The 27792-nt window shown below is 39.8% G+C and overlaps 1 protein-coding gene across 1 annotated transcript in view; it reads left to right on the top strand.

Annotated features, from left to right (window-relative positions):
- tmem104 (transmembrane protein 104) overlaps positions 1-27792 on the top strand; it is a 64988-nt gene that overhangs the window by 21085 nt on the left and 16111 nt on the right. The window contains exon 9 of the mRNA XM_038707544.1: positions 25044-25137. Coding sequence (XP_038563472.1) covers positions 25044-25137 — 94 coding nt within the window. The remainder of the gene's footprint in view (positions 1-25043; positions 25138-27792) is intronic.

The following is a 27792-nucleotide window of genomic DNA, read 5'->3' as shown; positions in this document are numbered from 1 at the left end:
GAAATAATGCTGATTTGTAATCTCTGGTCAGTTTGTTTACACTTGCAGTTTTGCAGTCTAATTTCCCAGTTTCAACTGCTCAGGGAAATAGATATGTAACACCACAGAATACATTTACCAGTGAACACTGACAAGTAGAGATGCACTGATCTGACCTTTTTCTCCAGCTATACTGATACTTAATAATGGCCATACAAGCACTGCTCTCAACACCAATGCTCTTTTGTTTTTATTATTACCAAAAATCTGAAACCTCTCTTTGACTCTGATTAAACTGGTAACGGGTCACATGAAGCTGTTAACTGCACCGCTTCGATGGGTGGAACCTGACAATCTCACAGTCGAAGCTTCGCAGCGGAAATAGGATCACGCCATTTTGGCGATATGGGGGTGCTCAACGTCTGATTTTACATAGAACTACCAGTTTTCTCCCAATAAGTTAATATACACCCTGTTACAAGATACATTTCAACATTTAATGCTGTAAATAAACATGTAAAAACAATAAAACTTTCAGTAAATGTTTTTAAAGTGCGTAAATAAATACAAAATTGTAACGCTAACCTTAGCGTAGCGTGTAGGTGCAGAAGAGGAACACTTGCTGAAGAGACGGAGCCCCGTCTTCACTAGTGTTACGCCGAGTTGTCCGCACCTCGCGGGACTTTCAGATAATTTATCACCACACAAAGAATATTTTATCGTTTTTAAACAGCCAGCTCCTTGAAATAGACCCGCGAGGAACCGCGACTTGCATGTAGTTGTCCGCTGCACGACATGCACGCAAAACTCTGCACAAGACTGGTGAATGGCGAGAGAGAGAGAGAGAGAAAAGGGTCTTCAAAAAGCCTCAGTTTAGCTGGAAATTTACAATGTAAGTTGAATGAATAGAGACTGCAGCTCCACAGCTGCTCAAGATTAAAGCGGAGCTACCGTGTGTTTTCTACAGAAAATTCTGATGTCATAATAACTGTTAATCAACCATTTCCTGTGTCTGTGCTGTGGACCTCCTAGTTCTTCTCATAAATCAGTTGACAATCAAGCCAACAAATTAACTTTCTCTTCTGTTTTTCATTTTCTAATTAGTTTTGTTAACCTTAATCTGAACTAATTCTGCACATATGTTAGTTGTCATAATGACATTTCTTTCTATAATTAAAAAAAAACAATGTTTTTGCTTTGGGCAAAGTCAATATTGAGACAATGTGTTGCATTGCAGTGGTCTCTTAGTTAAAATTTAGTACATAAACATTAATGCTAACATAACCGTGCTGAGTTTTCCAGCATCTTGTAATTTTTTATCTTGGAAATCTTCTGTCTTCTTTATTTTTTTCGTCATTGTTGACCTTTCCCTAAATAAATCGGAAGCATGGAGCGGTAGTGAAACATTCAGCAGGTCCTTACAGCATACTGTAAAGTGAGGATTGTCTCTTCACTCCACTCTGTCTGTGCCTTCACAGGATCAGAGTCTGTGGCCTAAAGACACTGCCAGGACTCTGAATGATGAGTCTAAATAATTAATTATTTCTCATCAGCTGTGCTCTACCCTGCGGACAGAGCTATCAAAACATTCCCCACCCAGGATCCACTTGGGCTCCTTTGTATTCTCAGTGTTGTGAGCTGAGCTGCAAGGACAAAGTGCCCTTCTTTCACAGTATTTAACTGAGTGTCCATTTTTGTAACGGACCATTTTCACTCGGCTCTTCCAGAGGTACAAAGTGACCTCAGAGAGGTCAGTCAGTGAAACCAGCTCAAAATTGGTAGCTGAAAAATAGATTTGCAAAGATGGATTTGAAGCAGGCTTCTTCTTGCCAACACCCCTGACTTGACAAATGATGTGCATAAAGCAAGAGTTCATAACCCTTTGTGGCTAATGAGCTCATTGTTAGGTCCCAATATTTTCATTACATTCAGTGAGCGTGAGAATATTAGGAGATTGTCTTGCTATTATACCGATTTGAGCATGGCAAATTAAATTTTAGGGTCATGCCGGGGTGCAAGTTTGCGTAGTTTAAGTCCAAAAATCAGCGGGCGCCATCTTGATTATTGTGCAATACCTGGAAGCTGTGTCTGCCTTCTCTCGCCTTTTTCTGCCGTTCTCAAGCTACAGGCCTGTAAAGCATGGGTGTGCTTTTGTTGACAGGAATGTTGATGAATATTCACTGTTTTTAATGAAAATTTCACTGTTATGTTATTTGGAACGTGGTTGTATGGACATAAATAGTGTTTTAAAGATAACTCCCAATAAAAGTCAACATTTAAACAGTAAATATTGCCAAAATATGGACATTTGCCTGGTATATTTTGAAAATATTGTATGAGAACTGTTGTATTTTTGTTTATTTTCATCAAATTTACAGTTAAATGGATGAAAATATCCTCTTTTTTCTTTATTACATCTCCATTTAGTCTGTAATGGTAAAATAAATGTTAATTTATAATGGATTTATATTTCTTAGCTTCTGACCTTTTTAAAGGAGACCAGAATTATGCATCTAGGCCAAATGGTTGAGGAGTTATTCCTGATTCATTTTGGGTTTGTTATTTTAGGCGTTTTTTCCTGGAAATAGGGGCAAATAGCTGGCCGTTTCCAACAGGCTAAACTAGGTTTTTAAAAAATGGGGCAAACTCTCGGTTTTTCAGTACAAAACAGAGCAATGCATATTCTTTCAACCTTGGTTTTAAAAGTAAACCAAACCTGGCTCCACACATGATTACTGTAAATTCATAGCAATCTCAAATCAATACTCTTTTCTGAGAACAGTTTCACTAAATGTATCCGGTTGAAAATCTGTAATTTAAAAAGGAAAAAACTGAATGTTCATACTGTGTGCTGCATAGACATGTCAACAAATAAATAACAATAAAATATAGTTATAATCCATATTTTGTATGTATATGATGTACATGTACAGCAAACTATATGCAGACAGAACTGAACAAGTCGTTGCTGTCTTACATTGCAACAGTCTAAATGTTTTGGATGCTTTTCTGGTCCTTAGCTCCTCAGCAGTATGAATTTTAGAATCGTTCATATTTAAACTCTTGTTATTTTTTGTACTGGAGTTACAGGGCTGTGTAAGCATTGTGGATTATTGTACAACAATAGTGTGATAAAGGGGCTTCTTTGGGGTGATTCTAGAGGCATTACTACAGCTATAACGTTTTTAGAGTTTAGAAAATGACGAGAGATTAAAGAGCAGCCTGCTGATGGTGTTTCTCTAAAGAGGTTTATCCCTGTGTCGGCGATAATGGATTTATATTTCTTAGCTTCTGACCTTTTTAAAGGAGACCAGAATTATGCATCTAGGCCAAATGGTTGAGGAGTTATTCCTGATTCATTTTGGGTTTGTTATTTTAGGCGTTTTTTCCTGGAAATAGGGGCAAATAGCTGGCCGTTTCCAACAGGCTAAACTAGGTTTTTAAAAAATGGGGCAAACTCTCGGTTTTTCAGTACAAAACAGAGCAATGCATATTCTTTCAACCTTGGTTTTAAAAGTAAACCAAACCTGGCTCCACACATGATTACTGTAAATTCATAGCAATCTCAAATCAATACTCTTTTCTGAGAACAGTTTCACTAAATGTATCCGGTTGAAAATCTGTAATTTAAAAAGGAAAAAACTGAATGTTCATACTGTGTGCTGCATAGACATGTCAACAAATAAATAACAATAAAATATAGTTATAATCCATATTTTGTATGTATATGATGTACATGTACAGCAAACTATATGCAGACAGAACTGAACAAGTCGTTGCTGTCTTACATTGCAACAGTCTAAATGTTTTGGATGCTTTTCTGGTCCTTAGCTCCTCAGCAGTATGAATTTTAGAATCGTTCATATTTAAACTCTTGTTATTTTTTGTACTGGAGTTACAGGGCTGTGTAAGCATTGTGGATTATTGTACAACAATAGTGTGATAAAGGGGCTTCTTTGGGGTGATTCTAGAGGCATTACTACAGCTATAACGTTTTTAGAGTTTAGAAAATGACGAGAGATTAAAGAGCAGCCTGCTGATGGTGTTTCTCTAAAGAGGTTTATCCCTGTGTCGGCGATTGGTTCACAGACGGTTAAAACGAGGCAAAGAGACAGTTGATGTCAGAGGGGTTCGGACAGAGGGAGCTTTATGCTGCGTTCCAGGCAACTCGGAACATTGGGAAATGTCTGACCTCCAACTAGAAACCATAAAGTGTAAAGTATTAAATTAAAATAATACATACTGGTATCAAATAGTAAAACTTGTTCTGCATGTAAATTGATGTAGAAATATTTTGTCAATGTTATTAGGTAGCTGGTTACAGTAAACCACCTCTGAAATTCATCTTCCCTGCCCAAAGGTTATTCGGGAAAATGTTAAAAATGCCCAGAAATGTGAAAACATCTGGAAATATAGCCTACAACTTTTGCTGAATTGTGAGGATTACCAACTGATGTAGCTACAAGGATACACAGTGAATTAGTAGCGTATATTTATCACCTGTTTTTAATAAAATGACCATCCTTTTAATTAACACCAAGTGCACTGAGGGTTTAACTGTGCATCAACTTGCTTCTTTGTCACGATCAGCTATGTGTATTGTTTACATTTGGTGTCATGCACCACAATTCACCTGAAACGCTTTGAGGTCAGAAGTCGGATAGTTCATCTTGGAAATTTCCCACTTCCTACCGGTCTGGAAGGCGGCATAATTCCTAAAGGATAAATTGTTGTCCACCTAAGTTCAGAGGCCTTCACTGACTCCTGCCCTACAAGTGGATTCTCAGCCCAGATTCTGAGAATCACTACAAATCCACACTACACTACAGATCCCAACGGTTAAATCTCAGGCTTCTACTACTGATTATTTCATAGTTATCAGTTAATGTGTTAATTTTTCCAATTAATGGATTAATCGTTTGTTGTCTATAACAGGTCCTGGAGCCTAAGCTTCTGCACTGAAATGTCTTTTTTTTTCCCAACCAAGAATCCAAAACAATCAGTTAACAATGACGTAAAACACATAAAATTTTAGAAGCTAGACCAAGTGGAAATTTGGCGTTTCATAAATTACTTAAACTATAAATTGATAATTAGAGTTGTTGCTGATTTACTTTCTGTTGATAAGCTAATTACAGGGTTTCCAAACCTCTCCCGGTGTACCCCTTGACACACATCGTGTAGATTGCTCCCTGCTCCAACACAGCTGATTCAAATCATCAGCTTGTTATGAACTCCTGAAGCTGCTTGATAACAAGCTGGTCATTTAAATCAGCTGTGTTGGAGCAGGGAGCGTTCTAAATCATGCAGGACAAAGGGTAATCCAGGAGAGATTTGGGAAATGCTGGACTAACAAATTCATGGACTAATCATTTTAGCACTTATCAATCTCATTATCCAGGGTTTTACAGAGCTTCTTGTCGTTGACCTTGTTCATAGTGTCCCTTCTGTCTGGTTCTGAGATTTTATGTGTGAATCTCTTCAACAGTTTTTTTGGCAGGTTTCCCACAGATGGCGGCTCTGCGGCGATCGGGGTGCTTTGTTCACAGTGGACAACAGATTGTGGGTTATTTTTAGGTTTGAGAACAGCTGTCTGTACAGATGACTAGACCTTTATCAACATCACTCCTGATAGACACTGAGGAAATGAGGAGGGATGAGTGAAAGTGAGAAAAAACACTCCTGGTTTGGCTCATTTGTGATTGATGGCGTCGTTTCAACAGGCCAGTGTTTATTTATTTAACCTGTTGTTGAAGGTTTTTTTTCAACTGTGTTGTTTTCTAGACCCTTGCCTGACCCTTGTTTCTCACTTTAACACTTAGAGGGCATGTTTGTATTTAGTATGTTTTCAGGCGTTACATATTTCTTTTTAGCTCCACACCTCAGGCCCTTTCCTTCATGTGTCACTCGCATTAACTGAGTGTCAGTCTTGATATTGACACTCAGCCTATAGGGAAACGGTGGTATAAGTGTGGTTTCCACAAAGTTAAATAAGCTAATATCTGCATGGTCTTCACAATGGTCCATCCAACATTGTCATGTTTTACTTTCAAAGGCCACAAGCCACCGCTGAATGATCTTGTAATGCACATCAAACTCTCATTAAATTAGGCTTTTTCATTTTTATCAAGACCTCACTGCTGAATTCAAAGAGAGACTAATTACTCCACGATAATAAGGCCTGAAGCAGCCCGGTTGATATTTCATTAGGTCACATCTTTGACTTAATCGGTATTGACTTCACACATCAACACTATCAGCTGTGAACATGTCACGACAGCCATTTTTCTCATCCTAGCTTCTGAAAGCTCTTAAGAAGATCAATTGAACGTGCTTTGCTCTGCTGCTGATTGATTCTCGTGTTTGCTGCCCGAGTGGACCGCTAAGGGCTTCGCATATCTACAATATTTGTTGGCTTTGGGGGTATGAAAGGGAGGTGACGGGGGCCATTGCATAACAGAGCACTCGCTGTTGATCCTGGCCCCTTCACACAGCTTTGATTGAAAAGATTAAGCAGCCGTGCAACAGCGGGGTCTTTCTGGGTTTTCGTTCAGCTCCAGCAGAGATTCCCAAGACCTCAATTAAATGTCTTTGTCCTTGATTGTCCCCTGCTAAGTTTTCTTTTTAAATTTCACTGCAGGGGCTTTGTCACAGTGGCTAGCCAAGCAGTGGTTGGTGTACTCCACCCTGCTGGACAGCCAGTACAATTTTAAATGGCTGATTTATTGTTCTCCCAGTATGTGGGAAGTGATGGAAAATCAATGAGCTCAAAAGACAGATTGTGCTTACACTGCATTGTTCACTGCTTATCTTCATGTAGATGTTTCAGTTATAGTATGTTTCTATTAAGCCATACACACTCTCATGTATTAAAATAAAGTTAATTTGAAATGCAGGAGAAGTTGTTGCCCGTCCCCTAAGAGTTCAGAAATGACCCACCCTGCTACTTTCCTCAATACAGAGCTGATTGATTAATTAACTGACTAATAAAGATTTATTTCAGTGACCTTGATGTCCGTTCCCTGCGGAGGCCTCCTGCAATCTTTTTACTGCAGTGTATTATCCTGTTTCACCCAGTTAATAGTACACATGCGTGACATGTCAGGCATTCAGGTTTAGGTTCAGTTGGTGAGCTAATGGAGGAAAGCTTTTGTTTGTCCACAAGCGCACACACAATAGTGTGAGCACAACTATAGTAAGTATAATACTTTAAGTCAAAGTTGAAACAGAAGATTTTTCAGTACAATGGACACTTTGAGTAATAATTTATTATTACTACTGATATGAAGGCTATAAAAATAAGTTGTATTATATGAAGCTGAAACTTTGAAAGAAACAGAGAAAAAATAACTTATTCAGGATGTGTGTGCAATTACAAAAGGCAGAAGTTTTAAACTGTGGATCCTCCTCCTGGAAATTTCATATTTTGACAAGCTTGTAACCAATATTGAATAACATTTAATGGTAAATGGACTGTACTTGTATATCGCCTTTCAAGTCTTCTGACCACTCATTTATGCAGCCTTCGGGAAGAATTGTGGGTTCAGTGTCTTGCCCATGATCGAACCACCGACCTTCCGATTAGTGGGCAACTCGCTCTACCGCCTGAGCCACAGCCGCCCTTTTACTGATATGCGTACAAGTACTTGCAGGATCAGCCTCGATTGCCATCCTACAGCTCTACTACACGCGGCTGAATCACTCGTGTTTGATGTGTACAGTAAGGAGGTACAGTATATACTGCAGTCGAGTGGCAGCGACTTTCCCAGTAAGGACCGGAGCTGTGGGGAGATGACAGTGCAGATGGTTCAGTAGAGATTAACACAGCAGGATGAAGTGTTTGAGCTCCGATCCGCACGGGGGGAGTCCACTCCACGCAGCAGCAGGAAGCTGTATCAGAGCAGCGGATCGGGATAGGGAGGAGACGCATTATGCTGCTGGCGCTGGAATGACTGGCGGTGACTGGCGATGAGGGAGCCGTTGTCAAGGAGACGCAGAGGTCACGGAGCGATAACTGATGGGCCCTGTAGGTTTTCTATTTAGCTATTTCGCTAGTTATTTAGCCCATTGTGTTGCAGCCTTATAAACACAATTGATTGATCATGTGGACTTTTTTGTACCAGATAACACATGTACTCATACTTCATGCTTTTATTAAACAGTAGTAGACATTTCGCACCAAAGTCTGATCAGATATTTCTCTTTTGCTTTGGTGTGTTCAAGGGCATTGTGAGTTTGTTTGTGTGTGTGTGGCCCTAATGTCCTCCCAACAAAAAAAAAACCCGAGAGCCTCAGTTGTTTCAAGTGAGAAAGCCCTCTAGCGGGTGCTGTAATAAGACTCCTGTTTGTCAGGAGCAAAGGAGGAAGTAGTCTGGCGCCGTTGTAGAGCCACAAAGCGTGCAAAAGAGAACGTCGGAGTAGTAAGTCAATGGTGAAAATTGGAGGATCTCCTATTTCTAGTGCGGTAATAATCATTTTACTAGTAGCCACACTGAAACGAGCTAGCTTAGCATAGCTTGCCTGACTCGAGTAGAGTGTTTTTCTTTGGGGAGGGAGGGGCAGACAGCATGTTGCCTGTTGCGTTGTTTGGGCTGTCTTGTTGAGCGCAGTTGCGTACCTTCCCGAACGGCTCAATACGAATTCATGTATTGTTGCACACCTAGAATACATACATTTGGTGACTATTCTTTCATGACATTTGTTTGTGATTGTCTCTTCTTGGAGGGTGAGATAAAGAAAATGTGCTTTTAACAAGGTCATTGTGATTTTTAAAATCTTTTTTTGAATAAGGAAGAGCATGGAGGGAAGACAAATCCATGTGCTGAATGCAAGCAGTGTAAAGCTGGTTATCTGCTCCAAGGGCATTTCAGAGTGAACTGTCTCACTCACTGAAGGCAAAGGAGCGTGATTTCCATGAAATGTACAGCAGTTCATGGCCCCGTTTAAAATGCAGACGGGTTAACAATACCCGTCCACATTGAGACCCAGTGTAACCTTGAGCTCATTATGTGTCGGGCTGTATGTTTGCGGGTTGGCACGCTGTAGGTTTTCACCGTGGTCCACCTCAAGTGTGTTTCTGAATTGATTGGGTAGTTAGGTCATGGTGGTTTCTAGTCGCTCCTTTGGGAGCAGCTGCTTAAGTGCTTTCGACTGACCTGTTGGGCTCTTCTGCAAAGTGGATAATAAAATATCCAGTCGTTGTCTTTTTCAATTACAACTTGATCGTATAGGATATTCACAAATGTTCTCTTTGTGGATTTATTATTATTATTTTTTTCATAAGGCATATCATCAGTGTCCTGTACAGGAAAGTGTCCCGTACTATGATGCAGCTTCCTCCTCTTCTTCCTCATCCTCCTTCTCTGTCTCCCTTTTACAATGGTTGGGATGATGGGCGGAGTGAAATAGCCATCGTCCTATTAAACCACAAGCAAATTATCATTACTCATTTTATCCCCAGATATGTCCCCAGCCTGTAATAAATCTTCACTGTGTGCTGTTGCTTGTTATTTTTACCTAGGTAGGTGTGTAATGGTTTCTTTTTTTTTTTAAGGAGCAGAATAGCACATTAAGAGTTTTAATTAGGTGAATGTCTTGGAAACAGCAGCTTGTTCAAAGTCATAAAGACGGCGGCAAATGGAAGCTCGGTGTTTACTTTGACAAGGTTTTGTCCTTTCCTGTCAAAAGGAATGAGTGAACACATGAGTTCAAATGCAGCTACAACAGGTTTTTGTTGAGATAGGCTTTGAGTATAGCCACATTATTAAGCAAAGTAGTAATTATGCACAAATCCTTTGGGACACTTATTTTGAACGACACTTTGTTATGTGAATGTGTAGTGACTACTAGATGTGTGTGAAGCACTGTAGGTTCTCACGTGTCCAGTTTCCGCACACACATCTTTGCTCAAACAGGCTGTTGAGTGTGTCCCTGCGGAACAGCTATAAACCTTCTGATGTTTTTTTTTTTACGACACATCTTACAAACTACTTTTACCCAATTTTAAGTACAGCAGAGATGCTTCCTGTTCACGGGACAGGGTTTGCCGTGTGTAACCGCTTCTTTTAGTTTCTTTCCTTAATTTTTCTTCTGTTTGTAAACAAGATCCAAGGTAAATCTGACCTTGTTGCTGAAAGGTGAGAGATATATGTTGAAAGACCTTTTGTTGTTATTAAAATCAGGGAAGTGGAACATCCTAATCACCTACTAAATCACACTGGAGATGGCCAATGTGTAATTAACTTTTACACGTGAGTTCTGCCACAAACAGCCCAGCCAACCCATTAATTATGTTTGCATATTGCAACAGTCTTGGGTTGACAGTGATTGGATTGGTTGTACAGTCTAAAGTTGAATGCCACATTTTCCCTGTGCTCTTTTTATATTATGCAAACATTTTTTTAGCATAGTGGCCCCCAGTCAGAATTGAACCCCAAACCTGGCAGCCTTTGTTTTATTCTTAACTTCATTTAGTGATGTATCTTTATTCACAGTATACAAAATGCATTCGCCTTGCATCTCCGCCCTCACTTTATCCTTCCACCTCCCCTCCTTTTGTCTGAGTTGTCCTCCTTCCCCTCATTAGAGTCCTATCTTAAATCGTGTGAAGACATGGCAGTCTCCAGGGCCACATACCTAATTAACAGTATAGGCTACTGCGTTGGATGCGGTTCGTTTTCACAGACTGCAAATGAGATGAAAGGTGCTTCGAGAGTTTGTCTATAGATGGTCTTATGGGACTTTTCAAATCTGGTCTGGTAGATATTAGCATTTTTTGTGCCTATTTCCAGTTACTGTTGTCAGTTTTTATTACTAGTTTTTTCATCTGTACTTAAATAAATTGTAGATGCATTGTGTTCTGCGTATGTAGGATTACTTGTAGTCAAAAACCTCGCCGTAGGGTTGTTGGTGGTGTTGAAATTACATTTCATTCCAGACGTGTTGTGTAGATCTGTTCATGTTTATTTGTAAGAAACGGCAAAAACAACAAATATGCACACCCACATTTGACAGTGGTCTTGATAATAATCATAGTAATGTGATTTACTTTCTGCTACACTAAGCTGCTCTTCACAAGTCCAAGTGTGATAACGATGACGCACAGTGCCATGCGTGATGCCAATTGCTCGACAGCTGTATTGACTGACAAAGTGAGTTAATGATCCTCGTTCCAGAATAACTGAGACATTGTCTTCCCTCCTACTGGCTTCTGTGAGGAGAAACTGCGAGTGAGTGAATGTGTGACTCACTTATATTTACTCACTTACACTCAAGGCCAAAACACACTGGCAGCGTACGACATGTGTCTAAACAGACTTTCCTATTATTATCTACGCAAGCCCACACACCAGTGCCAGCGAGACACGCATCAGCACAGATGGATAAGACGTTCTGTGACAGCAAACGTCCTGTTTTCCATCATCTATGGCACTTGTTAATGTATAACAGTATCAAGACCTGTATGAGCCAGGGTCTCAGCAAGGTAAACATAACATTTAAAAGACAATTCCTGAGGAGGAGAGATAGTGTTGCAGGAGATATCTGCCCGTAATAAATAATAAGCTCCAAATTTGCTTTATACTATGCTGTGTGGTCTGGTTGAGGTGCTGTACCTGCAGTTTACTACGGTGTTAAATTCTGTTAAATTACATTCCAACTATCTTATCTTTATCTACCTATCCTATCTTGTTTTGTTTTGAGAAAAAAAGAGAAATAGTCTAAAATTGAAGAACAATATATTTTATGTGCTTTTTTTATTGGGCAAACTGGCTGAAGGACTTCCAGTGATTTGAATTGTCTTGCTCTTGGCTTGGCAGTCCATCCACAGCCTGGTTCACGGGTTTCCTGAAGTCTGCTCTGTATGCAAGGCATTTTTGGAGAGGGACAGCATTATTTATTAATCTATATATGTGTGTTGGTGTATTGGTTTTTCTTTTTTTGTATGTGTGTTGTTAAGTCTTTGTGTAAGTTGACTTTATGTTGCTTTGTGGTGGTGACCCAAAGACCCAGAGGGGTGGGAGCAGCGTCCAGAGCTGACACAGACGGTCACATAAGAGATGGATGGAGAGGCTTCTGTTGGCGGCCGATAAGCCCTCAATTATACAGTCTTTATGTCTGTGTCATAAAACACAGAAATATGCATGCATACACAGAAATTAACATGAAATTGACCCTAAATCTATCATTAATGATTCTTATAATGGAATTTAAATTTTTTTTAGACAAATGTCTTTTACCCATCAGCTTTAGAGCCTGCATAGACACTAAGGCCCCATTCACACTACTCCGTTTTAGTTTAATAACGAGGATTAAAACGAATACGATCTCCGTCCACACCAGCGTTTTAACTGCATATCAGAGTTGATCTCTGTCTATACTAAAACCACTAAAAAGAAAATGCACATCTAGTGGTCGTGTTATTTGCACAGTACAAAATATTTTAATAAAATAACCAAATCAAAAACTCTGTCAGTAGCATCGTATTTCTACTTATGAGACCCAAACAGAGAGCCAAATGTGAGCGTCTTCATCATCATTTCTAAAGTCGTTGTTCTCTTCACTAAAAAGCTCTCCGGAGTTTCAAAACGAAAAACGGGGTCGGCAGCGTTTTCAAACTTCTCCATTTGAGGTCTTTATTTTTGCTGTTTTGTCTGGACGGGAGGTGCAAACATAGCGAAAGGTCTCCGTTTTAAAACGAAAACACAGTAGTGTGGATGGGGCCTTAGAGAAGCAAATGCAGGCAATTTGCAAGGGAAAAACAATTTTCCACTGTGTTTTTCAAGATGTTTGTTGAAAATGTTGATTAAATGGTCATTTGTTTTCTTCTCTTTGTCCTCCATTCTTGCTGGTGACTTTGACTTTCCTGGAATGTGGCTGGTAATAACCCAGAAACCCAAATGTGGACGTGTTTATAGCAAATATTCCCCCCAAAAGGTTTATAAACTGCAATAAACAGCCAGTTTCTAGAAAATGAATTGAGGCATGCCAGCACTGACTCACAGATGAGGTTTTTTTCTACTGTAATGTGATTTTACAGTCCCTTGAGTTCTGGCACACTTTATGTGCACACAGCATCAATCACAATGTTTATAGTGTTAAAGACACATCATGTCTGGATTCTTTCACCAGATGCACCTACAAATGAACTTGTCCTCATTACACTGACTCAAATAAATGTTTAAACAGTGTACCTTAATTGCTGTCAAGTTTGCCTGTTTTTTCATTCACATGTCTGCCAGACACTAATAATTAAAGACTTTTTTTTAAAAAATATGAATGTCAGAAAATAGAGAAAAATACCCATTATAATCTCAGAGCCAAGGGTGACTTCTTCACAATGCTTGAAATGAATAACAGTGAGTAAACTAAAGATATTCAGTTCACGATGATATGAAACAGAAACACATTTGAGAAGCTTGATGTGTTTTGTTGACTTACTGCTTCATTAAGTAATGATTTCTTTGCCAAAGTGCACTCATATTGTTATTAATTGTTATTAATTACAGTTGTGCAAACACAGTAGCTTGCTTAAAGATGCTGCTTAATGCTGACATTCCAATGCAGGGTTAACTACCAATAATTCACTTTGTCTTGATAGAGGACATCTAAAGCTGGATTGAACCATGGTGTCATTAATTGATCTTGAAATATGACTAGTCAGATCATTTTATTAATCCATACTTTTATTTTATCTAGTTATGTTAATTGTGTCTGCTTGGAGGAGATGTTTGCTGGTGATTAATGACTCTGAAGGTAGACTCTCTTTCATCCTGACATACGTATAGTTCCAACATGGTTTTAACAGCATAGTGTTGCCTCCCAGGCACCGTCTCTGCTCACCCCCCAATCATGTTAATGTCTGTCTTACTTCCCTTTCCTCCCTGCTGCCTGTGTGTTCAGTGAATCAGTTGACTTGTTATTGCTATCATAAGGGTTTGTACCTATCTCCTGGGCTTTTATGGCCTATTTTATGCCATTTATATTCTATACCATCATGGTCAGGCTACCCTGAAGTCTTTTATCATACATGTCACAACCAAGACAATGAATTGCCCCATAATATCCAATATTCCATTGCATTGTATGATGTGGTTGAAGTGGTGATTTTCTTTGCATCATGCAATCACAGAGAGTTTTATTTTGTTTTGCATCATTTAGATTAAATATTGTCCGGAAATTGAAATAATTAATTACTGACTTTGTCGTGAATATATATTATTGTAAAATATTGTAGGGCTGTGAGCCATTTAAATGTGTAATGAATACTTGGCTAACTTCTCTCTGCTGATTCATTTTAAGCACTTCTGATGAAAAGAAAAGCAAATTGTGGATCATTCCCGCTGCGAACGTGAGCGATGTCTTAATTTCTGTCAGACTGTCTGTAAGTTGAAAGAAGTATTAGATTGCGTGATTTTATATTTTACACATTCAAGGTCTCAACTCAAGTTCTTAATTAAAGTTAAATGATGCGGGCAGTTGTAGAGGTCTTCAATTATTGCAGTTGCTGGAGAGGAGGCAGCCAAGATCTGTGTTTCAATTTGAGTCTGCATTGCAACTACATATGGTTCTGTTGTGAAATGCATCTTGTAAATAATTACAGCTGACATTTATGTAGTTTTTGTAGCTTATAGAAGAGGGCGAGAGTTTTCATGTGGCATTTGAGGTATATTATCAATCACAGTCAGGTAGATGATTGAAATGGAGAAATACAGGATTTCCTCCAATGTATCGAAGTGGAGTTGTGCTGCCTCAACTGAAATAAAGAGTGCCTCTCAACAATACCCTATATTTGTGAAATATAGTATTAGGCTTCAGGGAAAACGAGATAAGTTGCTACAAAGAGAAGGCCACATATTAATGATCAAGGCAGATAATGAGTTGCGATTGTCTGATGCAGCGCAACACGTGACAATGATTGATTAATCACATAACACATTCACTTTGCGTTCATTACTCGGGGCTACAATGTCTGAGGAAAAGAAAGCTGGGAAATGTTGGGAACTATAGAGGAAACAGCTCAATCAGTCATAAACAGGGATGTTTGAAAAAGATCTCACAGCAGAGCTGCAGGTTGAAGTTAGTTTGATAAACACCAGCTGGATACAATCCAACAGTCTGCATCGAGTTAAAGTTGATTTGTCCTCGAAGAAACCCTAATATATCAACATGAGCTTACCCTTTAATCACATCCAGCTATCCTTTGCTTTTCTTAATTAGCAGAATAATTACTTAAAAGTTTTGTATTCCTTTTCTTTCCAAAGCTCTGACAATGGAAATGACCAAAAATCACTACTACCGCTCACTAATGAAGAAAAATGTAATAAGTAATGACCTGCAGTACCATTTTTTTAAAGTTTGAAATCTGTTTGGAATAAAGATTAACATCAGACCCAAATGGCAAGGGGATCTTGGGACTATGGGGAGTGGGAATCATAATCCTTTCTCTGTTTGATGGTGGGCGGATTATCAGCATCCAGGCTGGACCACCACATGGAACCACCAGGGCACTTAACGATTTTCATTGCTGGACCTTCTCCCTAGCGTGATATCTGCTCATCCTCTGGGCCTCATCAGACAAAATATTTTACCAGTGATTTCACAATTGTCCAGTGCCTGACAGCTTGGCAGTCATGAACAAAGCGGTCATATGGCTCTCTTGGATATAAATTCTACTACAGTGACGTCCAAGAGCTTGAGAACATCTGCGCCATCACAGTATTTGGCCGACCCAACAGAAAGGAACAACAAAATATGTTGATTAATTACTTAAATGGAGTGGCCGGTCAGGGACTTATGGAGCGCAACTGTGATGGATGAAGAACCTACGCAACACGTGGCTCAGGAGAATTGCTTGCATGTGGTGATTAATGAGACTATTGGATTGGCTCGTGAGCGCTGAGTGACGCAATCTAATGCCAATTAATTGCCTTTCCATACTCTCTGCAGCCTCTCATCCGCACAAATCCAAAACACTTGTCTTTATAGACTTTGTGATTGACAGCTACAGCCCGGGTTGCCAGTTGGTGACGGGTTTTCACCATTATTGAGATCATTCACCATATCTAAGCCCCATTAATCTCTTACTCCCAAATTATAACTTTACAGCGTCACAGAGAGCGCTGGAAAACTTTGAGAAAAGTATTTTGTGGACAGTAGAGCGTGGGTAGGAAATGAAGGGGGAGAGACTGGGGATGACATCAAAGGCAAAGTCCCTGGCCAGAGTCAAACTAGAGTTGTTGCAATTACGTCCTAAACCCGTAGGCCACGAGGACGGTCCTGTTACCTTTTTAATGTTGTAATTTCCTGAAAGTGATGCTCTCTTTCTGAAACAGCATCCCCTACAATCACACCTGGAAGCTGCCGAGTTACAAAAGTAACACAGTATACGTAATTAGGGCTGTTGCGGTGAAGTAATTTCCACCGTGGCAATATGTTAGGACCCGGTATTATCGCATCTTTCATCAGTGAAGTAATTTGGAGGAGTGTCTGTCAACCTCACTGCACAGCGCGCCGCTAACACTAACAGTAGCTTTATGCTTGGAACAAGCTAGCTGCTGGGTGCTAGTCAATAACATTGCCAAGCAAACTCCTTTTTGTAGTTTGACCGTGTCTTTTTTACGCGTAGCTATATGATTACCCTCAGGGCACGTATATCAAGTCAATTTACATACCGCAGCAATGCACACGCGCGCCACGGTGCGTAGCCGAATGGCTGTCCGCAACTAACCAGTGCGCTGTAGTAACATTATAACTAAATTTCAACAGAAAGCAGCATGAAAAACAGCTGCAGGCTTCCAACAAACTACGCTCGTTAGTTAGTGAGCTTCAAATGAGGCTTAGTGTTCAGTTTGTCTTGACTGTCCCTCAGGATCACAACGTTAGTCCAACATCGCCGAGCCTGCTAGCCACATTATGCTAACGCTAAGTTAGCTAACCTTTAAAATACACTGTAAAACAACACAAAACACGATGACACTTACAGCTTCCAAGTCCATCCTTGATCCGTTACAGAGCTCGTTACGGTTGTGGAACTTTTGAAGCATATATTTATTAATTGAACACGCCCTGAAGTGTTAAGTATGAACATTGCGGTTGTTGCCATCCTCCGCGGTTGGCTTGACCAATAGCGCGGTATTTCAATTTTTGCGGTTATCGTGCCAGCCCTATACGTAATGTATTGCTTTTTGCTGTAACGCAGTTATATAACGAATTACTAAAAAAATCTGTAATGATAAACCTGTTACAGTCTCAGTAACGTGCGTTACAATACATTGTAACCTGAAATTAAGTGATGTTTTGTTAATAATTCACCAACATTTCGGCAGCAGGAAAAACAAATCAGTGAGTAAAAGAATAACGTTATTTCCTGTTGAGGGAATTCGATGGTCAAGATTGTTGGCAGGGTGCAAACTACGGTGGAGCTCGCCTGATGAATCATGCGTAAATAAATTTCTATAGGCTGTGTATTTTATTATAACGCTTTACTTTCATAATTAGAAAGGCTGCTTTCAGGTCATCCTAACTGATCCTGTCTGATGCCCCCATATTAATCAGGTTAATTTTTATGACAAAGACCCACCTGATCCCCGGATATAACTCACATCAATAGAACCCACCTATGAAGCACATCATACTATCATAATAATGCGCCCATTAAATAATAGTGAAAGTAACTCAAAAGTAACAGACAGTAATATTGTAATATAAGTAATTACTCTCAAATGACAGTAACTAGTAATCTATAATGTGTTATATTTTGGAAGTAACTTGCCCAACACTTGTCCACACTCAGTAGAAGTTCTGGACCCTAAACTGACTTCTTAGTATGAAATTAACGTTGGTGTTACCACAAACAACCAAAGGTGCGTAAAGATGAAACACATGTTTGTGAAAGGCTTTTAAAAAGTAGTTCCCAAGAGATAGCAATTACTGGAGTTCAGCCGTAGAAGTGTTTCTGTCTGAGTGATGGATGTTAACGACTAAAAAGATTTGTTTACCTGAACTGCTCATTTTAGCAAAGAGTTTTGAAAAACACAAAATAAAAGGATCATCTTTCAGGCTGCAGCTCTTTTGTCAGACCAGTGAAGTTTCAATTATTTATTTCAACAGCGAGTCAGTAGATAGACCTTGGATTTTGTTGAGCTATTCTTTCCTTCTGGTAGGTGTTGGACATTTTTAGAACTAAAACAACTTTGTACATTGTGATTACAGGGCTTGCCTATTCTTCTTCATTTAGTTTAATGATGTGTCTCCTTAGACTCACTCATTTATTTCACAATGTGAAAGTCCATTTCAGGAATCCCAATTAGACCGTCTAATGTTTGTGCATTTATACTTTTTAATGGTTCCATATTATATTACAGTTTAAACAGAGATCCAGATATAATATGACCTCATCTCCTTCTCATGTTTTCTGCAAAGGGATGATTATGACCTTACATGCTACGCAGCCTATGCAAGAATCTTTTTCTCAGTATTTGCTGATGCACCTTCGGTCTTTAGAGGTAATAGGACAGATCTCAATGTTTGTATCATAGACTGTTTGGTTTGTATCCGTCATTGCCTTTGTCACCTTTTGCAGTTTCTCATCTCAGACTCACAGTTTATTGTGATTCATTGAAGTGTGTGATTGGAGTGAGCCAGGTGGTTGTTGCTAAAAGTGTTGTCTCATACTGAGGAGGAGAACTGGTCGATTTTTAAGAATGTCTTTGTCGTCAAAAGTGAAATGCTCATAGTTGATGAGTGAGCGAAACCCATCAGCTCGCCGAAGAGGAGGGAATGGGGGGAAGGGGGTGTTGGATGTCGCCAAAATTGATTCATGCCACTTTTCTCCTGACAGAATTTGTTTTTGTTTATTGAGACATTTATTAAACTGAGCATGAAACGTAAGCAGTTTCCGTAGCAAGGAAGAAAAAATGCAGATCAAAAATTCTGTATGTCTGCCTTCGGAGCAAGAATGAAATGAAATTGCTTCAACAGCCTGAGCAAAGTATTAAATGAATAAATGCATTGGAACCAAATGTCATTCAATCTGTCCATGTTGTGAAATTCTAGTTATATTCATCTCTTCTCCTCTTGTTGTCTGGCACTTATATTTCTCTAGCTGACACTGCTGCATATTCCCAGCTAAGGCAGACCATTGATACTGCCTCTAATCTTCTACTGTTATTGTGCTCATGTTGATATAATTAGGCTACTACTTTTAAAAATATGACGCTGCCGAGCATAGATTTAGTGGATCTAGCAAAAGTATTTCTTTCGATAAGTTTGATTCTTCCTGCAGCTTCATTTTTATATTTGGCACATGAAGATGTGTGAATGTGTTGTTCAGTCATTTCACACATCCGGAAGTATGAAGTGCACAACACTTTGCCTCTGTTTTACAGCAGCATGTATAAAGGCAATCATGTGAAGCTCAACACTAACATTATGTGCCACTTTGCTCCGCCACACAGTGTAGGATAAATATATAAGTTAAGAATAAATATATTGTAGTTACCCATGTTTTCTTAAGAAGAGGAAATCTACATGCGTTAAAGCTAAGGAAAGCACTGCTGTGTATGGGGGCAGTGGGTGGTGCCAAAGAAAAGGGCTGTCTGACAGCAAGGTAAAGCGGTGAAAATATGAATATACTTAACTTAACTCATATTGATTTTTTTGAGATTGGCCTTTTTTACGTGGCTATAATGTTTTTCTGCTGTCCCCGTCCACAGCAGCGCATTGCTTAGCTTCCCGGCCAGGAATCCTGTCTGCTTCTCCAAACTGGGGGCGAGCTGGCCTCCATCTACTGTAGGTAATACACTGACTATAGAGAAGTACCTCATGCAATCTCGTGTCAAAATACCCCAACTAATGATACCTACTGCTAATACCCTTTTTAATATTATTTGCCGTTTGATTCCTCAGTCGTAGCACCTGTAGAGATAGTGTCCACAGCCCAGACTCACCAGGCAGTATGTTTTCTGCCAAATAATCACAAGACAGTGGGTCATAGAGCACCAACAGCACTGACCCTTTTCACATCCATTACGGTAGCTGGAAAAGACCAGAAATGGAGATGACCTGACACTATACATTTCTTTTTATTAGCAGACTGTGGGTGCTCATGCAAAAGTGTCTGGTCCTAATGTCTAATAGAAGGCTATTTTTGTTTGATTGTATGCATCGTGAAGTTCACCTAGCTTTAGCAGATTGTAGTCTAATCTGGACTAGACCCTCCCGTTGTGTGCTTCCTGCTTCATCCCTCACAGCCAGATCATACTGAAAGTGCACAATAGAACTGCTTATTTAAGGTGGAATGGTGAAGTGTGATCTCCTGCTGGCCGTGCCTCTAGTGACCCTGTCCGTCTGTCTCTCTACTCTGGTATGGTCATGCCAACTCTCTGGGTCTGAGTCACCCTACAGCACATGGCATCTGATGCCTTTACACTCGCCCACTCACACTTCCCCTGCTTCTTTTCCATTCCCATGCTCCCTCTCTAAAACACTGTCATGTTCTCTGTCCTGTCCTGTGCAGGTCTAGTGCCTTTGGGTACTAATTTCTACCAAAGTCAACACAACCTTTTCTGTTTGGGATGTGGGAGTAAATACTGTACTTCTGATATTTAGTTTATGTCCTCACTGTCTAGTCAGGTTTAACCTAGAATCAGTGCCAGCCATAATTCAGCCTAATTTAAGAAAGCCAAGGTTTTAGAAATCAACATAACAATGAATGGACTGAATTGGACAAAATGCACGAAAACCACAATTATGGAAATGAAAGACAGAAATCCTGTAAGATTTGTCCTGGATAGGTGCTGTGTTAGCCATCATTAACCAGCATTCATCAGTGCCATTTTAAGAATTACCGTATGATAAAATGTAGTACTTTTCTTTTTTGTGTAAAAGCTGTTGAATCTGCTCCTATTTGGGTTACCATTCCTCAAAAAAAACAGCGTGACTCGTGGCTGCATGCAGACTGATCTGTTGAGGCTTCTGTAGAGAAATAAATCTCTTTCGCTTACCTTTTCTGTGATCGAATTTTCTCTTGTGTTGTTGCTGAACATCTGTGCAAAGAAACACTTGCTCTTTTGAGAGACATTAAAAAGACAGCAGGACATGATCTGAAATGTTTGGTCATTTATCTACCAAAATATGGATAGATAAATAATAAAATAATTTGGCACATCCCCAGTAGCCACATTAATGGCTTTGTTCTGATCTAATTGGTGCAATTGGAGCTTTGTCTATGGAGGAGTTGTTGCAGTTATTTATGTTTTGAGCGTTGTTGTGTTCTTGTTGTTGAGATGCAGTTGAGCAGTCCAGTGTCCTCAGGCCGTTGTTTGGCATGGGGTTTTATGGGCGGTCCAGAAATTCATCAGCTGTGTGCCATATATACCACCCTCAGGGATATTAACTATCTGTGCCTCACCAGGCTGGATCAGACCCAGCACTAAGTTCTGCAATTAAGCTGATATGTAACAATGTTAAAAGCTTTAGAAATGGGCTATGACCAATGAAGTTTCTTCTTATCCAAACTGAGGGCCTAAAGGTATATTCAGACAGAAAGGGAAGCACATTTTTACCTCACATCATTCACGCAAATTTGACTGCTGGAACATTTTGTGCAGTCTGTGTTAATTCTTCCCAAACAGCCAATGTATCGGCTGTGCGAAATGCTACGAACGGACCGTGTGAGGAAGTGTGCCTGCGTGTGTGATTGTGAGTTAAGCGTCAGACTGAATTCACCAGAAACTTGTATGTTTGTCTCTATCTGTCTTACCATTTTGCCAAAAAGTCACTATATAATGCTAAAAACATGTCCAGTCCCTTACAGTAGATAATATTGGAGCTCAGTATTTTACGCGTTTGGTCAACTTCCTGTCTACTTATGTACACAGTTTATATCAAGAGGACAGCTTCTTCAGACTCCTCAATGCTCTCAAAATGCCAAGCTGATCTTTAGTTGTAGAAGTCAAATTTATTCACTCAGTACTTCAAGTACTCAGTGAGTTTTCATTAAGAATGACAAATATGTTATAAACTGAAATATATCTAAACTTTGGCCCGGGTTGATGTCATGCTGTAGTTTACAAAGTGATCTTAAGAGAGTAACCAACCAAATGTGCTTGGAAAGGGCCGACTATGCTGCAACATTCATGGCTAAAACACCTTCGTCCGTCAGCCAGCTGCCATTAATTTCACTCTCTTCTTCAGACCCATCTCTCTTCATAATGGTTCATTCATTACCTCCGATAGGTGTTGCAGATTTATGCTTTGGCTTGAGCTTAGGCTGCACATTGCCAAGAAGACAGCTGGTAATACTTTAATATATAGACACATAGGCATCATCATTATTCAGCAGAATTAAAAGTCTATTATTTTGTTCCTCTCCCACCCACAGATACCCCAGCTGTCCATCTGTCCATCTGGAAATATTTGCTGTGTGTTGCTGTGTCCGAAATCGCTCCCTTGTTCCCTCATTCATTAGTTCAAACATGGCAAAAACTGTTGGACACTTTCAGATACACATAAATCATCATTTTGCACCACCCCTGTTTTACTAATTTACAGCAGAAATTAATAAGTGTTCCAAACGGCTCCCCCGATCTTTGCTCCCTGGACCTCAGTTCTGAGTCATACGTCCACATATGTACAAACAACTTACATTAATGTTTAGCCAAAGTTTATGTTCAAGTTTACTTAAAATATCATTAATCGATTAAGTGCGAGTGGAAACTTCTGCCTTCAAACTTCTCAGTCAAGGTTTCAGAAGTCGTGGATGGTTTGGTTCAGCAATCCCTTTGACTCCTGACTGAAGTTTACTAAGGAACAGATTTGAAATATTTGATACACTTATGACCGTGATGATGATACGAACATGCTGATGTTTAGAGGGGTCATGTTTACCATGTTCAACATTTTATTTTAATGTGTTAGCATGCTAACATTGGTTAGTTAGCACTAAACACAAAGTGCAGCTGAGGCTGATGGGAATGTCATTAGAAATGCAGGTATCTGGTCACAAACCAAAGTTTTGGAAAAAGTGAAATTTCAACCTGATTATAGTGTAGGGCCCTATGAAATTCATTTAATTTTTTTTCCAGATTTTTTTGTTTTACAATCTAAGCACATTTTGTCAACAGAAAGAGTGTGTGATCATGTGGTGGATGAATAAAATTTAAACAACTCAATAAGAAAATATTAAAAATGTAATCAATATCAATGAATATGATGCATCAAACCAAAAATTCATATACAAATGATGAAATGTAGGCCTATGTACAATTATTTATGGGCACAATTCACAATAAATGTATTAATGCAATGCTTTTACTGTGAATTATCCCCTTTTATGTTATTACTTGACTACAGATAATTTCTTTCCACGGATCTTCTGTAGCCTCCATATGCTGCTTGACATTATTTTTTCAGAATCTCCACTTTTGCACTTTTGGGAGTTTGTGTTGAGCTCGAGCTAGCAAGCTGATTTTGGTGTGTGTGTCCGCTCTAGGTGAAACACAGGGAGCAGAGGAAAGAGACAGTTGGTGTTTGTAGATTAAACCAAAATATAGCAGTGTACTTTCTGTTTGTTTGCCTAAAGTGCAGTGAAAAACATGCTTATAATGCTATGGAAGACCCCCATTTATATAAATTGCAACCACATGCTGGCAGATGTTGCTGCGATATTCTGCGTTTAACAGCTGATTCCATTTTTATTATCAAATCCCGAGATTCCGTCCGCGTTTACAACATTGCGGAAATCATAGGACCCTAATGGTGCTAGATGAAGCTATTACATGGAAGACACGTACCAAATTAATGGCAAAATCTCTCTGGACACACAAAACAAAATTAAATAGTTTGAGTCCTTATGTCGACTAATTTTTTCTACATGTCCAACACTAAACTGAGTCTTATTCTGGGTCCTCACAGAGATGTGTATGTAAGTGTGAGTCTGAATGGGAGGGTGAGATCCCTGAAACCCTGCAGGCTGCTGCTCTTCAGATGAAATGGCACACAAGTGACTCCCTCTGAGATCACATGCCACTCAAACTGTGCAGTCAGACCTGAGAGCGTCAGAGAATGGGAATAGAGGGAAGAAATGGATGAAAGGAATACGTTTGCAGGAGTGAGGGGAACTGATGGAATTGGAGCTGCAGTAGCTGAGCCACTGCGTCTGATTGCAGCTCTTGATAAAGAAAAGTATCAGATAGGCAATCAGAGTCCTGGCCTGAGAGGATTTGAAATTTTTGGTGGACTATGGATCAGTCCACCTGTTTCTCTGTTCGTCTATCTTTGAGAGAGCTGATGGGATTTTGACAGCAGTTGGAAGAATGATACGTCTCCAGTGGTATTTCAAAATTGTAGATCAGGGAATTATCACAACCGCAAGTCAAATACAGAGGTGCAAGCTAAAATAAACAAGCAAGCAAACACACAAACATGGGATTGGGCCATGATGTTGAAGGCAGGGAGGGTTACTTCTAACCTTTACCGGTGTAAAAAGAATAGTAAAAAATGCCAATCACAATTTCCTAGAGGTGAAGTCTTCAAATAACTTACAGTGAAAAGCAGCACAGTCTCACATTTAAGAAGCAGGATTAATTGATTGATAAAGTAAATTTTCTGTCAGTGAACAACCTGATGAATCATCTGTTCTCTGTGGTAATTAAAATCATGTAACAGCAAAATACAGGATCAGTTGATTAAACATTTGAAATAGATCAAAGGTAGGGTTGCACAGATGCCCATAATATTCATCTCCTGTAAATCAAATGTACTCACTGCCGTGCTCTGACATTTACGGCCTCATTCATGGTGACATTTTACTGCTGTTCCTTTTGATTTCTCACTATTTGCCTGCTCTTATTATTGGAAAGTAAAGGAAGGTCCTCGCTTAAAGTCTGCTTTCACAAGACCATGAGTTTGATTCCTGTCATTCCTTTCTGACAATTAAAGAGTTAAATTAAAGAGTTTTTAGAAACTTCTTTTTGTTTTGTTTTTTGCCTAATCTTGAGCAAGTAAGGATGTTATTTTGTCTTATACATGAGTAATCAACCCTTTCTCTCTGTCCCTTCCTGCAGAGCGTGTTCACTGTTCTGTTGGGGCCTTTCACCTTCTTCAACGCCCAGAAGACCAAATATCTTCAGATTCTCACTTCCGTCATGCGCTGGATTGGTAAGAATAAACTAATCCTACAGTATTTCTTCGCTAACAGTAATTATTCCGTTTACCGATATGTTGAAGATTTTGATTTTTTTTTATGCCTTTTACCGTTCTCCCCTTTTCTAATTCTGTTTGGTTCTACCTCTCTTTTTCAACCGACACGTATTTCCATTTTCTCTGTGTCTCCCTATGTTTCTTTCATCCCTCGCTCCCTCCTGCTCTCGCCTGTGTGGCTGCTGTGCTCAGGTCTGTCCATCATGGTTCGGTCCTGCTCTGTGTCTTTGATTCCCATCCCCTCTCATTCCTCAGCCTGACAGGCTTGACAGCCCGTCCCGAGCCTGATTGGACCGTCACTCACCTGGTGACGGGCGAAAATAAACCACCCGTCCTGGACCCGCTGTTAAAATCACAACACTACTGAATCATGGCGCTCCCGCCACCCCCGCACAGGCGCGCGCTCGTTCGCAAAAACAACACACAATCACAGCAGCATCCGCACACTGTCCACTGTCTGGATGGCTAAATAACGCAGGCTGCACCTTTCACTCCTCTTCATCTTTCTTCACCTTCCCCAGGCATGTTATGTATTTGATTGGTGGTGTCGCTGTGCAGGGCTCCTAACAACACTGGCTAATGATTTTAAATGGCTCCAGTCAAAGCTCTGTGTTTCCTCCTATGTGTTTGATCAATAACATGAGCCAACAGCCAATAAAATTAGATTTTGAATGAAGTTTTAAATCATAAAAAAAATTCAGTTTTAACAAAAGCCAACGAAAAACACTGTGGTATTGTCTTTCTTGGTCTACATTAGATGGGATTGAACAGGCTTAGACATGACGTGCTAATAATGGAAAACATTACTAACAAAAATAACATTTAAAAAAAAGGAGACAGTTATTTAGCCAAGCCCAACATTTCCCTCAATAACATACACACCCCTGAAGCACTATATCTAGCAACCCCCTCTGAGTTTCTGGTGAAATGTAGGCATTCACTGAAAATAGTAGACTTCAACTTTATAACAACACAAAAGACATGTTGGTGATACACAGCAGTTCTATAGCAGAGTTAAAGCATTATTCCAATTTATTACAACATGCCATCACAACTGGCCATCGTTCCTATTAATAATTAAAACATTGTATTCACAGAGTTCACTGATGACATCTGGTGGAAAGACGTCAGAGGTCAGGTGATTTAAGAGCAGTCAGATGATCAAAATAATTTCTTTGGAAGAGGAAACGAAAGCGGGCCGTAAAATAACTACCAAAAATGTAACATAAGCATTTATCAGATTTAACAGACAGTTTTCCTGCTTACCTTTTACCTACTGCACTCATCATAGTTGTGTGCACATAGTTCTCCACATAAAGGTTCACATTATTTAGATAAATCATCAGATCATGTGACTTTGACCTTGGCATATGTTGTAGCGATGGCTGAGTTCAGAAACAACTACATTTGTGTGTACGGTGAAATCACAGGAGATAGATTTGGTCACCAAAATTAAGAAAATAACACCCTTTTAATGATAAAAAGAGTGGAAAGACAGTTTGAGTGAGAGATTGTTGGAGTGTTTCTGGATGAGCTGCTGCTGGAGGACAAAAGAAAATATTATGCTGTTAAGACCAAGCGGCATTTTCAGGTCTGAAACGTGAATCCAATGTAGGACTCCCTTAAACCTGTATTCTATCGAACGGCCTGCAGGGGGCGACTCTTCTGGTTGCAAAAAGAAGTCCGGTTCCATTACAAATAATGGTGAAATGACCCTACTTCTCAGCTGATTTCTTACCTCAGTGAACACTTTCATAATGAGTTTATGGTCTCAATCACTAGTTTCATGTCTATGACTGCGTCCACTTCTTTTATACAGTCTATGGTTAAGACACTGTTTCCCTTCAGATATATGCAAGTGTGTTTTTTTTAGGCAGCTACGAGTTCTTTGCTGCAAAGTGGTGTTCTGCTCTCAAAAGCACTTTAACGCTCTGTAGCAAGTGGCTGCAGTATCGTACAGTACTCCCCCGTTTACATGTGTTTACAAACTGCGCCTTTAAATTAAATGTTAAGACAGTCAAAGGTGTGTTTGCAGATATTTTATTGCGGCTATAAATGTGTCAACATTGGATCCATTTTACAAATACCAAGCTTGAAAGTAAAACTCCACTCTAGCTCTGCCTTTGTAGTATCAAACACTCGTCCCCTGCAGGCTGGAGAGGTGGCTGTAAAAGCTTCTTAGTTATTGCTAAAAATGGTGAAAACGTGACTGATGAACTCAAGCCAATCATAGCTGCTTTTCTCTTAATGAGGAAACTGCTAACTCTGAGAGGAATATCCCTTCATATACTCAATTTGGTCATTTTTCTGTGTGATCCTGAGTCTCAGGATGTATTTTGTTTAACACTCTGTGGACATAAGACCCCACCTCCCCTCCTGACCGTTACTCACCACTCCCTGGATACACCTGCAGTCACCTGCGTTGCCCTGTGAGGGGACGTGGTGTGTTTGATGTCAGGGTTAGCAGCTGGCTGGTGTGTTGGGGCCCTGCCTCCTGCCCTCGGCTCTAGCCTTGTCACATTCGTTGCCACTCAACTATAGTCACCTTCTTGTCCAGTGAGCCCTGTTTCTTTGCACCAAACATGAGTGATAGTGTGACTGCCTGCTGCTGTG

Source organism: Micropterus salmoides, unplaced genomic scaffold (genome assembly GCF_014851395.1).
Source record: "Micropterus salmoides isolate LMB-PRFRI ecotype aquatic unplaced genomic scaffold, ASM1485139v1 Ms_hic_scaffold_10, whole genome shotgun sequence".
NCBI classification, from domain to species: domain Eukaryota; kingdom Metazoa; phylum Chordata; class Actinopteri; order Centrarchiformes; family Centrarchidae; genus Micropterus; species Micropterus salmoides.
This window is presented reverse-complemented; position numbering and strand designations above follow the sequence as displayed.